The 16,333-nt window shown below is 33.2% G+C and overlaps 1 protein-coding gene across 6 annotated transcripts in view; it reads right to left on the reverse strand.

The window, feature by feature from the left end:
* The window catches only part of ANKEF1 (ankyrin repeat and EF-hand domain containing 1), a 95,284-nt gene that overhangs the window by 39,572 nt on the left and 39,379 nt on the right, over window positions 1–16,333 (reverse strand). For 3 of the 6 annotated variants that reach the window (XR_012473377.1, XR_012473376.1, XM_074209454.1), the window contains exons 7-10: window positions 16,060–16,286; window positions 14,644–14,804; window positions 12,887–13,024; window positions 9,289–9,469 (exon numbers count right to left, since the gene is read on the reverse strand). Coding sequence is in view for 4 of the 6 variants with exons in the window: in XM_074209454.1 (XP_074065555.1) it covers window positions 9,311–9,469; window positions 12,887–13,024; window positions 14,644–14,804; window positions 16,060–16,286 (685 nt within the window). In the remaining 2 variants the exon portion in view is untranslated. Of the gene's footprint in view, window positions 1–8,866; window positions 9,470–12,886; window positions 13,025–14,643; window positions 14,805–16,059; window positions 16,287–16,333 lie in introns of those variants that run through there. The other 3 variants (XM_074209455.1, XM_074209453.1, XM_074209456.1) reach the window with 2 other exon arrangements.

Raw genomic sequence — 16,333 nt, forward strand, 5'->3', positions numbered from 1 at the left:
CATGGATATTATGGGCTATTATTGTTCTATAAGAAATCAAAAATGAGATGAGAGCGATGCAGGAAAATCATGAAAACCAAGTCAGCAACTTGGTAAAGGAGATACCAAGAAATATTGAAGAAAATAACATCTTAAAAACCACTATAGGCCAAAAGGAAAAAACAGTCCAAAAAGTCAATGTGGAGAAGCATGGCTTAAAAAGCAGAATTGGCCAAATGGAAAAAAGAGATACAAAAGCTCTCTAAAGAAAGTAATTCCTTCAAATGTAGAATGGAGCTAAGGCAAACTGATGACTTTGTGAGAAATCAAGAAACAATAAAACAAAACCAAAAGAATGAAAAGCTAGAAGAAAATGTGAAATACCTCATTGGAAAAACAACTGACCTGGAAAATAGATCCAGAAGAGACAATTTAAAAATTATTGGGCTACCTCAAAGTCATGACCAGGAAAAGAATCTAGACTTCATTTCCAAGAAATAATCCAGGAAAATTGCTCTTTACATTAGAAGCAGAAGGTAAAATAGAAACTGAGGGAATCCACTGATCACTTCCTGAAAGAGATTCCAAAACAAAAGTTCCCAGGAATATTATAGCCAAATTCCAGAACTCTCAAGACAAGGAGAAAATATTACAAGCAGCCAGAAACAAATAATTCAAATATCATAGCACTACAGTCATGCTTGCACAATTTAGCAGTATCTACATTAAGGACTAATAGGATATGGAATAGGATATTCTAGAAGGCTTGGACTACAACTAAGAATCAGCTACCCAGCAAAATTGAACATACTCTTTCAAGGAAAATATAGACATTCAATCAAATAGAGGACTATCAAATTTTCCTGTTGAAATAACCAGAGTTGAACAGAAAGTTTGATCTACAAGTACAGGACTCATGTAAAGCCTAGAGAGGGTGGATGGGAAGGACAAATTATGAGGGATTTAATGATGTTGAACTGCTTGTCTTCCTGCATGGAATGATGATACTGCTAATTCATATGAAACTTCTCATTTATCATTTCAAAGGAGCTTATATGGACAAGGCACAGGAGAGAGCTAAATATGAATGTATAATATATTATAATGATAGAGTTAATGGGCAATAACAGAAAGTTTTGGGAGAAAGAGAAATGAGAGGTAGAATTGGCTAAGTTATTTCACATAAAAGAGTTAAGAAAAAGTTTTTGCAATGGAATGGTGGGGGGGACAGTGAGGGGGAATGAGTAAGTCTTCATTCTCTTTGGAAGTGGCTCAGAGAAGAAATAACATACATACTTGATAGGGTATAGAAATCTATCTTAGAGGAAAAAAGAAGAGAAAAGGGATGGGAGAAAGCAGACTGGGGAGAGGAGGAAGGGTGTAGGTAATGGAAGAGAGGGAAGATCATGGGAAAGGGTAGTCAGATATAACACATTTGAGGAGGTATAGGGTGAAAGGAGAGAGAGAATAGATGGGGAGGTGAGGAGGAATAGGATGGAGGGAAATACAGCTTGAAATAGCAACTGTGGGAAAAAATATTGAAATAATTTCTTGTATGGACTTGAGATAAAGAACATGATCCATCCCAAAGACAGAGCTGATGGTATCTGAATATATATTAGAGCAGATTTTTTTCCTCTCACTTTACTTTTCTTGATTTTTCTCTATTTTTGTAGGGGGCGGGGGATTATGTTTACTTTACGAGAAGACTATTGTAGTAGTGAAAAAAATAACATACTTCTATCAACAAAACTGCTTTAGTTGCATCTCACTAAATTTTTTAAGTTGTTTTATTGTTATCTTCTCTAATATTTTATTTTTTTCCACAATTTGTTCTTTGATATAATAGTTCCTTAGGAGGTTTTTTTATTTCATTGTAATTGGTATAAATATTTCTAGTATTTATAAAAAATGCAAACTTTTTATAATTTGATGAGGACTTTTTGCCTTAATACATTGTCTAATTTTGAAAGATGCCATCTACAAATGAGCAGTAGGTAAATTTCTTTCTCGTTTAAGGTTCACCAAAGATCCTTAAGTTCTCTTTAATTTCATAACTTCTTTCGTGTTTATCTTTTGTTCATATCTATTTAGGACTAAAAATGATAGAGCAAGATGTCCCCTCAATTATAATCTTGCTATTATATCACTTTCTCCCTCCAATTTAACTCTAAGTATTTAGATATTATGTTATTTGGTTAAAACACAAACACATGTGTATATAAATATTTGCTATAAATATATATATATAAATAATTGATACACATTCAATATTTATAGTGCCTTTAGGCATATAATTTTTATGCTCATCTTTTTTTTAATTTTGTTTTTTTTTTCTTTAGGTTTTTGCTAGGCAATGGGGTTAAGTGGCTTGCCCAAGGCCACACAGCTAGGTAATTATTAAGGGTCTGAGACCAGAATTGAACCCAGGTACTCCTGACCCCAGGGCTGGTGCTTTATCTACTGCACCACCTAGCCACCCCATATGCTCATCTTTTTATATTTATATTTACTATGGTATTCTTATGTCTGATACTATAATTGCTACATTTTTGGAAGTAGTATTTTATTTTTTCCAATTGCATGTAGCTTTCAAAATTCATCTTAAAAAATCTTTTATTTGTTTTTCCAACTACATGCAATGATAGTTTTTAACCAATCTTTTTTTGCAAGGTTTTGAGTTTTACAATTTTTTCTTCCCCCCTCCTCCTCCTTCCTCCCCCCTGACAGAAAGCAATCTGATATAGGCTCTACATTTATAACCATGCTAAACACAGATCAATATTGAACATCAACATTCATTTCTAAAAGAAAATCTTGAGTTCCATTTTCCCCCCTCCTTTCCTTCCCCTCTTCAAGACAGTAAGCAATCTGATATAGGTTATACATGTACAATCATGTAAACATTTTTCCACATTAGTCATGCTGTGAAAGAATAAACAAAAGACAAAAATCATGAGAACAAAAAAGAAAAAAAAATATGCTTTGATCTGTATTCAGACTCCATAGTTCTCTGGATGTGAACAGCATTTTCCATCATGAGAAATTTGGTATTTTCTTAGATAATTGTATTGTTGAGAAGAGCTAAATCGATCACAATTGCTCATCACATATTACTGTTACTGTGTAAAATGCTTTCTCTCCTGGTCTGCACACGCCACTCAGTATCAGTTCATCCAAGCCTTTCCAGGCTTTCTGAAATCTGCCTGCTCTTCATTATCATGGTAGTATTCTGTTCTATTCATATATATATATATATATATATATATATATATATATATTATATATATATATATATATATATATTACTTTTTACAAGGCAGTAGGATTAAGTGACTTGCCCCAAGGTTACACATTTAGGCAATTATTATGTGTCTGAGACCAGATTTAAACTCAAGTCCCCCTGATTCCAGGACTGGTGCTCTATCCACTGTGCCATCTAACTGCCCCACATTCCATTCTTATATTACAGCTTGTTCCATAATTAACCTCTTGAAGGGCATTTCCTAAATATCCAATTCTTTGTTGCCACAAAAAAGAGCTGCTATAAATATTTTTGTATACATAGGTCCTTTAAGCTTTTTTTTTATGACATTGTAGGATGCAAACTTGGCAGTGGTATTTCTGGATGAAAAGATATATAGGGTAGCTAGGTGGCTCAGTGGATAGAGCAGTGGCTCTGGAGTCATGAGGACCTGAGTTCAAATGTGGCCTCAGACACACTTAATTAACTGCCTAGTTATATGACCTTGAGCAAGTCATTTAACCCCACTGCCTTAAATTTAAAAAAAGAAAGAATATGTAATTTCATTGCTTTTTGAGCATAGTTCCGAATTATTCTCTAATATAGTTGGATCAGTTCACAGTTCCACCAAAAATAAATTAGTGTCTGCTAATTCTTCACATCATGTATAATATTTATTGTTTTCCTTTTCCAACACATTAGTCAATCTGGTAGATATAAGGTGCTACCTCAGAGGAGTTTTAATTTGCATTTCTCTAGTCAACAGTAATTTAGAGCATTTTTTTTTAATATGACCATAGATAGATTAGAAAACTGCCTGTTCAGATTAATTGACCATTTGTCAATTGGGGAAGGATTTATATTCTTCTAAATATATAGTTCTTTATATATTGAGAAAAGAGGTCCTTATTAAAAATACTGGCTGTAAGAAAACTGTTTCACAGCTCTCTGCTTTCCTTTTAATCTTGGTTGCATTGGTTTTGTTTATGTAAAACCTTTTTAATTTCATGAAATCAAAATTATGCATTTTGCATTTCTTAACATTCTCTATCTTGTGTTTGGCCATAAATTCTTTCCTTCTCCAAAGATCTGACAGGTAAACTATTCCTTGCTCTCCTAATTTGCTTATAGTATCACTCTTCATATCTAAATCATGTTTTGACCTTATGTTGGTATAAGGTATGAGATATTGGTCTATGCACAGTTTGAACCACACCATATTTCATTTTCTCAGCATTTTTTGTCATATCTTATTCTTATCCCAGAAACTGAAATCTTTGGTTTATCAAATAATATATTAATATAGTCATTTACTGCTATGTCTTTATATCAAATCTATTCTACTCATCTACCACTTTATTTCTTAGCCAGCACTAATTAGGTTTGATGATTGCTAATTTATTATATAGTTTTTAATCTGGTATAGACCATTTTTTTTGCTTTCCCCCTCATTAATTCCCATGTTATTTTTAATCTTTTGTTCTTCCAGATGAATTTTATTATTTTTTCTACCTCTTTAAAATAAGTTTTGGCATTCTGATTGTCATATAGCACTGAATAAGTAAATTAATTTAGGTAATTTGTTGCTTTTATTATTTTAGATTGACTTACCCATGAATATGTATTTTTCCAATAGTTTAGATCTGACTTTATTTTTGTGAAAGGTGTCTGATGTGTTCATAATGCTTATGAGTTTTTCTTGACAGACTCCCAAATATATTATATTATCTGAAATTATTTTAAATGGAATTTCTCTTTCAATGTTTGGTAATATATAAAAATATAAAAATTGATTTATCTGGTTTTATTTTAGGTCCTGCAACTTAAAGTTGTTAATTATTTCCAAGTAATTTTTAGCTGATTCTCTAGGACTCTTTATGTATACCACAATCTCATCTGCAAAGAGTGATACTTTTGCTTATTTGCTGCCTTTTCTAATTCCTTTAATCTTTCCCTCTCTTATTGCTAAAGTGAACATTTCTGATACAATATTGCACCGTAATAATCTTTGTTTCACCCCTGATCTTGATAAGCTTCTAACTTATACCCATTAGAGATAATGCATACTGATAATTTTCGATAGATACTACCTCTAATTTAAAAGAAAACTCCATTTATTCTTATATTTTTTGGTGTTTGTATTATGGATAGGTCCTGTATTTTGTCTATAGATTTTTCTTCATCTATTCATCTGCAGTAATCATATAATTTCCATTAATTTTGTTATTGATAATGGCCAATTATGCTAATAGTTTTCCTAATATCGAACCAGTCCTGCATTTCTGGTTACAGTGTATTATACTGGTGGTAACTTGGTATAGTCTCTTTGCTAATATTTTGTTTAAAATTTTTGCATTAGTATTCATTAGGGAAGTTCATCTATAATTTCCTTTCTGTTTTGATCCTTTTGGTTTAGTTATCCATACCATATTTTTTTGTCATAAGAAATTTGGCAGAACTTTGCCTATTTTTCCAAATATTCCTATAGTATTGGAATTAATTGTTCTTTAAATGTTTGGTACAATTCACTTGAAAATCCATCTGCTCTGGAAATTTTTTCTTAGGGATTTCATTGATGGCTTATTCCATTTCTGTTTTTCAAAAATTGGGTTATTTAAGTATTTTATTTCCTCTTCTGTTAATCTGGGTAATTTATGTCTATGTAAATGTTCATTCATTTCACTTAGATTGTCAGATTTATTGACATATCATTGGACAAACTAGCTTCACATTATTACTTTAATTTCCTCTTTACAGGGATGAATTCATCCTTTTCATTTTTGATACTAGTAATTTGGTTTTCTTTTTTAGCAAGAAATGTCTATTTTTTCATAAAACCAAGTTTTAGTTTTCATTATTCAATACTTTATTATTTTCAATTTTGTTAATCTCTGAGTTTTCATAATTTCTAATTTGGTATTGAATTGTGAATTTTTAAAATTTGCTCTTTTTCTAGCTTTTTAAAATTGCATGCCCAATTCACTGATTTGATCTTTCTCTATTTATGTAAGCATTTAAAAATATAAAATTTTCCTTAAGTTCCTGTCTAGGCTGCATTCCATAAATTTTGCTTTGAGTTTCCTGGCATTCTCTTTGATAAAATTATTGTTTCTAGGATGTGTTATTTAACCTGCTCATTCTTTAGGACTAGAATATTGTTTCCAATTAATTTTTAATCATCTTTCCAGGACTCTTTATTACTTAATTTTTATTTCAGCATGATCTATAAAGAATGCATTTAATATTTCTGGCTTTCTGAATATGATTGTGAAGTTTATAATGCCCTACTACTTGGACAATTTTTGTGTAGGTACTGTGTATGGCTGAATATAAGGTATATTTCTATCCCCATTCAATTTTTCCAGAGATCTATCATATCTAGCTCTTTTCAAAATTCTATTCACCTCCTTAACTTCTTTATTTTGTGGTTAGATTTATGTATAGTTGTGAGATGGGGAAATTGAGGTCCCCCATTAATAGAAGTTTGTTGACCATTTCTTCCTATAATTCACTTCTCTAAGAATTTGGATGCTATACCATAATGATGCATATTTTTAGTATTGATATTACTTCATTGCCTATGATACCTTTTTTTAGGGGTTTTTTCCCCAAGGCAAATGGGGTTAAGTGGCTTGCCCAAGGCCACACAGCTAGGTAATTATTATCTGAGACTGGATTTGAAGCCAGGTACTCCTGACTCCAAGGCCAGTGCTTTATCCACTAAGCCACCTAGCCGCCCTGTCTATGATACCTTTTAGCGAGAATAAGTTTCCTTCCTTGTCTCTTTGCTTTGTCTGAAATCAGGATTGCTACCTTTGATCTTTTTTTTTTTTTTAACTTCAGCTGAAGCACAATATATTATGCTCCAATCTTAGTTTTACTGTGTCTATATGTGTGTGTGTATGTGTGTGTGTGTCTGTGTGTGTGTGTCTGTCTGTTTCAAATGTATTTCTTATAAATAACACATTATAGAATTCTGGTTTTTAATCTACTTTCATTTAATGGGAGAGTTTATCCCATTTACATCCACTTATGATTCCTGTGAATTTCCTTCCAATCTTATTTTCTCCCTTTTTTATATTTTTCTCTCTCTCCTTGTACTCGCTATCCCTCCCTCATCAGTGTTTTGCTTCTGACCCCTGCCTCCTCTAATCTGCCCCTCCCTTCTATTAACTTCTCTACATTTTTCTCCCTTTCCCTTTTCCCTTTTCTTTACCCACCTAAATGTGTATATTATTCTCTTTGTGTTCACACAAGTTCACACAATGTTCACCCCTCCTTTTCCCCCTCTACTATAATAGATCTTCCATGCCTTTTCAATGTGATATAATTGACCCTATAGTCTGTCTCTCCCTTTCCTCCTCTCCCTGTATAATTTTTTTATTACATAAAAGTCAACTTATATCCACACCCTCTGTCTAAATATATATATTTTAACTATTTTTTTCTAAAAAGAGTACTTTTTCAATTAGAGAATCTTTCTTAAGATTTAAAGGTATGGGGGTGGCTAGGTGGTGCCATCAGGAGTACCTGAGTTCAAATCTGACCTCAGACACTTAATAATTACCTAGCTGTGTGGCCTTGGGCAAGCCACTTAACCCCATTGCCTTGTAAAAACCTTAAAAAAATATTTAAAGGTATGATCTTTCCATATTGGGATATAAATAGTTAACATTATTGAATATCATGATTTTTTTCCTTTCCTGTTTACTGTTTTATACTTCACTTGAGTCTTGCATTTGAAAATGAAATTTTCTGTTCAGTTATGAACTTTTCATCCCCAAAGTCTGAAAGTCCCCTATTTCATCTAAAATCTATATTTTCCCTTGAAAGATTATGTTCAAGTTTTGCTTGCTAGTTGAGATTCTTGGATACAATCCAAGCTCTTTTGCCTTCCAGAATATCATATTCCAAGTCCTCTGATCTTTTATGTAGAATGTAGAATGTAGAATCTGCTAATTGTTGTATAATCCTGACTGTGACTTGCTATCTGAATAGCTTCTTTCTGGCTGTTTACAAGTAATTTCTCCTTCATTTAATAGTTCTGGAATTTGAATTAACCCATTTCTTAAAGGGTGAGAGGAGGGTGGAACAAGGTGAGCATTTAAATGTGATACAAAGCAAAAAGAAAAAAGTCAGCTTTGGAGCAGCTAGGTAGTCTAGTCCATTTTGGATTCAGAAGGGCCTTAATTCAAATACTAATTCAGACATTCACTAAAAAGTTATTTAATCTTTGTTCTCATTTTCCTCATCTGGAAAATGGATGATAAAGTGATTGTGATGATGATCAAATGATGTAATATATGAAAAGAGCTTTGAGTGCTAGATAAGTATTAACTATTATTACTTTTATTAGTCTGAGATTAGCAAGTGGGTAGGACTGGGGAAGGGAAATCCTTTAGGGTTTAGAAGCTGTCCTCATTCTCCCAAAAGCATCTTTGCAAAAATGTGAAAACTTTTGAACAATGATGCTCTGTGTTTACTCCCTGGTTTCCTTTATACCCCCTCAAAATAATCATACTTTCTGAAGGAAGTCTTCTCTAAATCCTCTGAAATCAGTACCTTCCTTTTGTTAATCATTCCTATTTATACTGTATTTAACTTGCTTTGTAAATATATATATATATATATATATATATATATATATATGCTTGTATGTTATTTCTTTTTATTATATTATAAACTCCTTGAAAGTAAGGACTGTCTTTTGCCTCTTTTTTTATATCCCCCAGCTCTTAGTACAGTGCTTAGCACATAATAGGTGCAATAACAAATATTTATTGATTATCATCATCATCATCATCACCATTTTCAAAATGATATACACTCTATGGTAAGTATATTTTAAATATAAAACTATGGATCAAAAATTATGAGAAATCTAACTAGCTCTAAAAATGATTCATTGAAAAAATAACATGATTCTTCTTCAGTTCAGAATATTTATGGTGGTTCAAAGGTGTGGGCTCTCATTTGTACTTTGAAGCTCAAAATTAAAGTGACATGATTTGACTTTGCAGATCTAAAATGTCTAAATTTTCATTGGTGATATTTAAGGCATTTACCAAAGACAGATTTTGAAGGACTTTAGGGAGTCAGAGAGGCTTCAATAGCTTTAGCTTTTTCATTGATATTCTTTTGAAATGGCATCATGAAGTCTTCAAAGTCCACTTCATAAGTGAAACGCTCACGCCGCATTTCTCTTTTCTTGACCAATTCTGCAGTTGTAGCTTCAGGGCTCCATGTCTGTTAAGAAAAGTAAGGAAACATTATAGCATGCCTAACAGAAATTAACATTGAAGTCAGAACAATTTTCGAATTTAGTAGAATTAGGAAGATTAAAGTATCCATATTTACTTTCAAATGAATTTTATCTTTATCTTTTTCTTTCTAATAGACAGTATTTTGTGATAATGGGTATTTCCAGCATCATCTAACAAATGTTATTAAAATGCTTCCTTTGGGCAAGATGCTATAGGAATCATTAATTTAAGTATCTAAACTTAAATTAATAATAAAAAATTAACAATAATAATTTTATAGTAGGAAAAACCTAACAGGAAAAAAAATCAAAACTGTGTGGGAATATGTTATTTTGGAGTTGTTCTGATGGTGATTTAAATGTGTCTACAGATAAAGAAGGCACATCCTCATTTTCACTTTTTAAAAGTATACATTTTAGCCACTTGTGCAATAGCCCACAAAATATAAAATAGTAAAAGGAAGATATCAGGATATTATCAGCATAATGTCAATACCACAACTTATTTTTGTATTATTTCTACCTCACTTTTCCAAAAAAAAGATAAGAACAGGATAACAACTAGTAACAGAGCTATCCAGGCCTCACATCAGCATTGAGGTAAACTAGATGGGTATTAACATCTTCATTATATAAATGAGAAAACAGCTGGGGAGGAGTAGAAGCCAAAGGTCAGACTGTTCTTCCATTGCCCCATAATGTTTCCTCCTTTTTCAAATAAAGTTCCACTAACTTCCCTTGGCAAAATGGCTCCTGGTTCAGATGTCTAAGGTTTAGAAGGGAGCAAAAGGAAAATGAAAGAAAAAAAGAGGAATTAAGGGATTCATTCTCTGCTTCCTTTATGACACCAGGACTAAATTCCAAAGATTACTCATAGTTGCTGGCAAGGCAAGCCTAATACACAGATGAAATAAATTTTGGTCTCAATGTTACAACCTGATGGACATTAGGAAGACCTCACTTATTCTAAATAAATTCCCCACTGTTTTCAGTGGAAAAGGGCTTGTTGAAATATTTCCTTTATAATGTAACAAAATATTACACTGGGATAGCAGCAAGAATGAGAGATTTAAAGAAGAAGGTTGAATCCCTGGATTAGTTTTACTTGTCCATTGTAAAAGGAAGAGAGGAGTTCAAAGATAACCTTGGAAACAAAGGAATCAAAGAACTGCTAATAATTTAAAATGAAAGCTGATTTAGAGTAGATTGTAAGTACAATTTTGGGTTCTCAATTGAGGTGATGTTACATTATCACAATAAGCTGCAAGTAAATAAAGAATTAGAATTCAGAAAGTCAGGCCTAGAGAGGCAAATGCAAAGATTTTGAGTATAGAGGTGATAAAGTGGGATTCTGAGAAGGGGTAAACACTCCAAAGGAAAGAAATATAGAGGGGGAAAAAATACAAAAAACTAAATATGGCCTTGGAATAAACCCCAAAGGCAATGGAAGTAAAGAAATCAACAAACATGAAAATGAGGTGGTCAGAGTGGAAAAAAAGGAGAAAGAGGAATTTCGAGGAAAGGATGGTCAAAATAGGATGAAGATAACTGAAAATTAAGAAAAGACTTGATTTTATTAAGGAGTCCATTAACTAATGTTCATAAGGGGTTTTAACAGAGGAGTGTTTCACGTAGAAGCCAAATTGAAGAAGGTGCTTTAGTAAAGAAATAGGTAAATAGGATACTTGGTTCAAAAAGCATACTCTTGAGGCAGCTAGGTGTTGCAGTGGATAGATCACTAGCCCTGGAGTCAGGAGGACCTGAGTTCAAATTTGACCTCAAATACTTATTAATAATGTCTTTCAGACAATCAAAAAAAAGCATACTCTCAGAATACAAGAACTTTAAGAGAACTTAGAATTTCTACATTGAAAGCAAAGAAAAAGAAAACTATTGGACATGCTAATATAATATTGTATGAGGATTCTGTAAGGTGGCATAAATATGAAGGCAGATGTTCCTGGAAAAAGATGAGATTGAAAGTATTAGAGCAGCAAGTGTTAATTAAATGGCAAAATGACAAAATCTCCCATTTTTGTGTCTTTGCAAAGAATGCCTTGAAAGTTCGGAATTCACCTTTTTCTTCATCTTTGCTTTTTTAGCCTACTAAGTTCAAGGCCTCTCTGAAGAATTTTGAAACTGATTGTGTGACATGTGAAACAGTAGGAAAGGACCACTAAAAATGATATGCTTACATCAAAGACGATGCTGTGCTCTATGATCAAAGAATCAAAATAGTTCAAAAGAAATAAGATATAACAAATTTAAAGAATCTACCCCAAATATTAATATGAACCATTTGTACCCAATCTGCGGTAGAGGATTCCAATTGGTCTGATCAGCCACAGTCAAGTACACTGTAACCTGACTCCAACAGTGTGATACCATTTTGGTCCTCTTGGAGAATGAAGTATAACAACCAAGTTTTCTTCAAAGTTCAAACCAAACAGCTCCAATTTTGCAGTCCTTCTTGATCCTTCAAAGCTTTAGATACTCTCCTTAATCATTCACTTTTGTTTATTTTCTATATAATTTTGTATATATATATGTAATTAATCTTGCTGTTCCCTGTAGAATATGGGCAGCTGGGTGACGCAACAGATAAGAGCACTGCCTTGAAGTCAGGAGGAGGGGAGTTTGAATCCAGTCTCAGATACTTGAGACTGTGTCACTTAACCCTGTTTGCATCACATCCAGAGCCATCTCCAGTCGTCCTGTTTCATAATAGGCCACTGGACCCAGATGACCCTGGAGGAGAAAGTGAGGCTGATAACTTAGTACAGCCCCCCCCCCCCCAACTAAATCCAAATCAGGTACTTGGCTTGGCATTGCTCTCCTGATGTCATGATCTTCTTCAAGAACAAAGGACAAACATTATCATCTTCCTTTATAATGTAAAATTCTTGAGATAATGGATTTTTCATGTCTTTAGATCCACAGAGCCTAAGCAGGAAGAAACTTTAATAAATGCTTGTTGATTGATTCCCTGACCAAATTATTAGACAGCAAAAGGTTAGTTTCAGAAGGAACAAAAAAAAACCTTTTTCTCTCCAAGTTGTGAGAAGATCATCAAAATATGTTGAAATGAAGATAAGAGTAGAAAAGGATGCCTACAAAATGACTTTGGGTTCAATATGTAAACTGTACTGTCCCTCAGAAAGTGCTATATTCAAAATCAATATATTTGCATTTGAATCCTGCTTCTTAGTTATTGCATGATTTTGGAAGAGATACTAAACATCTCTATTTCTTGAGGTTCCCTCTCTAAGTTTTTTCCTTTTCGAGTTCCTACAGTTTATTTTTGGACCATATAACATTTTAATCAATTCTCATGGTATTTATGAGCATTAGAAAAACTGTATTGTGAAATGATAATATTTAACTTCTGCCAAAATACTTACTCTCCGTGGTGCAAATGTGATGTTAACTTTCTTAGTAGCTCCACTGGTAATCAGGGAATTGAGGTGAACAACATTGTCCTTAGAGGGAACTTTTTCTTCCTTTATGGGTGGAACATTATAAACTGGTGGAAGTGGCTCCTAAAATTTAATTCAAAAAAGTTATAGAAAAGTATTTTAAATGTTTTACAACTTCTTTTCTTTTGCAATTATAATAGATACAATTCTAAAGCAAGAAAAAAACTTATATACCATTTCATTCCACTGTTAATAAAAATTCTAGTCCAAACTGAAATGACTCCATTCAGAGATTTTATACAAATTTGGGAAAAGCTGGCTTTGGCCTTAACTTGTTGCAGCAAGAGTCATATTAAATAAAGGGTTCATTCTAGACTTTTGTGTTTAGGTCCTTTCTCATTGCTTGGGATGTGGTTATCTACTGAAAATTATATTAGCAAGTGACATGAACCTGTCACCTACCATATGTTGGAATGATTATCACAGTGGCAATCAGTTTAACTGTTTCAGATTCACACTAAGATTTCTTCCCATTCTCTTTCATACTGGAACACCAGGACTTCCATGGAAACATTCATACAATACCCTAATGGGCCTCTTTGTTGAAAATAGAGTTTATGGGGCAGCTAGGAGGCACATCGGATAAGAACACTGGCCCTGGAGTCAGAAGGACCTGAGTTAAAATCTGGCCTCAGATGCTTAATAATTTCCTAGTTGTGTGACCTTGGGCAAGTCATTAACCCCATTGCCTTAAATAAAAAACACAACTTAAAAAAAAAGGAAAATAGAGCTTATATTCTTTCTGCCAATCATAGTAATTCTCAGAAATGCCCCTCCACTCGTCACTGTTTTCCAGGTGGAAATTTTTATTATTGACATTTTTGGGTGAGTCAGAATTAGATTGGTAGGTAAGCTTGACCCACTTGCACTAGATTAAAGACACTGCAGGGGAGGGAGAAATATAAAGCATTTTGCTGTCCAGATCACCAAGACAAGCATGACACTAAACCTGTCACCCAAGCACAACATCTCAGGAACCTTAGTATTCATTATATCCAAATCTCCCTTCTGGGAACATTAGAACAAGGGGCCATCCAGTCTTTGATTTTTACAGTTTACTGTGCAAATTTAGTGTTGAGAGTTGCTGTGCACTAGAATGGCATACCTTTTGACTCAAGAGTTCAGGTTCAGTGGAATATTATCGATGTATCTTAAAGAAGTATTGAGTCATTATAGGACTAAAAGAAGCAATATCATTCTTTTTTGTGATTTTTGATAAGAATGTATTTTTTCTTTGAATCATGTTGATATTGTTTGAAAAATTAAGAATTCAAGATGAATTTTTGAAAAAAATATACTAGTTAATGTGCTAGAGTCTTTTACCAGTTAACTTTCATTTTGTAAGAGGACTGAAGGATGAATATTAATAGTATCTCACATTTAATGCCTTTACCAAAAAAAAAGTTTTCTCAATCTTAGAAGAAGGGTAGATGCCAGTATTATTTTCCTTATTTTATGTATAAATATCTACTAGCTATGAGTACAGTTTCTGTTTTCCCTGAAGACTTCCAGTAATGCTTCCCTCTTAAGCAGGAACTATTTTTATTTGTTCTACTTTCAATACAATTGTAAATTTTCATTTTATACATATATATGTATATATATATATGATATTTTTTAATGCTGTACTAATTCTTCGAGGGTGACAATCACTTAAATTGTATAGAATTTTTTTTCCTTACCTCTTCTTTAATTTCAGTTGGAGTTGCAGGTTTAGGACCTGGCTTTGGTTTACCTTTTCCTTTCCCTTCTACTGCTTTTGGCAAACGGTCCATCTTTTCTTGGATATAGTCAATTATTTTATGGTCAGCATAGGCTTTGGCAATATCCAGAGAATTTTGTCCTGTTTTAAAAATGACAGAAGTCAAGGTGTGCATGTGTGTATATGTGTGGCATGTGCTGTAGGTATAATATTGATAATGGCAATAGATCTTTGCAACATTAGTCCTATGGTTGTTCAAAAGATGTTAAGAGTTAAGACTGGAATAATCACACTTCTTCACTCAGGATCTCTTTTCACTACACTGCATTGCTCCTTGAATTTACTAAAATTAAGATACATTTAAAATTCTACTTATTAGCATAATGAAATAAGTTAGCTCTCCCCACCACTCCCTCCTGGCTACTTTTTTTTTTACTTTCTCTTATCTGGCTTTGACATGTTAGCTCCAAAATGGAGGCTGTAAATAATGACATATTTAACAATCAGTACCCTTTAACTATGGTTACTGCATGCTCCTAAAGATTCACAGGAGGTTGAAGATGGGTGCCACCTTAGAGGTAACTTAGTCCAATCTACTTCATTTCATAGGTGAAGAAATAAGTAAAGGACAGAAGGGGTAAGTCAAGTGTCCAAGGTCTAGGAAGAGTTGAAATTTAAACCTATGTCTTCTGACTTCAAATCCAGTGCCCTTTCCAATACCATGAATGATACAGTATCTATGCTCCATAATTAGAGCTTGGGATGGGGGTTTGTGGGTATAATGAGTAATGTGTGTGTCTGTGTGTATGTGGAATGGGGGTAATTGAATATACATATGCATTGACTATTCTGCTCCCCCATTTACTGACCTAACATTGCACTGGCTCATTTGTGAGTTTTATAGAATTTAATGAGGTTACAAAGACTATCAGTAATTGGGGAACAATTCATCTCAAACAAGATAAGTTTCTTTTATTCTCTCTATTTGGGAGGTTATTAATACTCTCACATATAAAAAGATTCAAATAATAGCATTTTAGACTTCTCATGTGAACTTTGTTTCCAAGAAACTGGAATTGGTCCTAAATTTTGATTTATTGGTCTCAGTCAGGGAGCCTTCCTTTAAAGGCAACAAAGACTCCTACTCAAGTCAATCCTTTGTCACCCTTTAGGAATAAACTGGAGTTCACTGAAATTTTAGTCTCCAAATTTTAGTGTCTTCTAAGATGAAGTTACAGATTACATGTGATCATGTTGAAGTTGGCTGCCACCTTAGAGGTAACTTACCATGGTCAAGAAGCTTCAGAAGTGAAGTCATATAACAATAAAATGCTAAATCACTTAAATGCTATTGCCTATACTCGATTCTAATTTCAAATTCATTTCTTTAACATACCTTTTCGGTTTGTAGCCTGAAATTTAGCACCTAATTCAATTAAGTATTGCACAGTATCCAGTCTACAGCTTTCAACAGCTCTCATTAAAGGGGTTGAGTTGTTGATTGAAGGTGCATCTATTATGGCTCCATTCTTAACAAGGAGTTCAACGATATCTTGTTGTCCTGCATGACATGCATGATGAAGTGGAGTCCATAGGAAATTATCTGTTTCATTAACATTAGCCCTATTAAAAAATAATTATTAATTAATGGTACTGAGTTACTTTCAAGT

This window comes from Macrotis lagotis, chromosome 1 (assembly GCF_037893015.1).
Source record: "Macrotis lagotis isolate mMagLag1 chromosome 1, bilby.v1.9.chrom.fasta, whole genome shotgun sequence".
Lineage (NCBI taxonomy): Eukaryota > Metazoa > Chordata > Mammalia > Peramelemorphia > Peramelidae > Macrotis > Macrotis lagotis.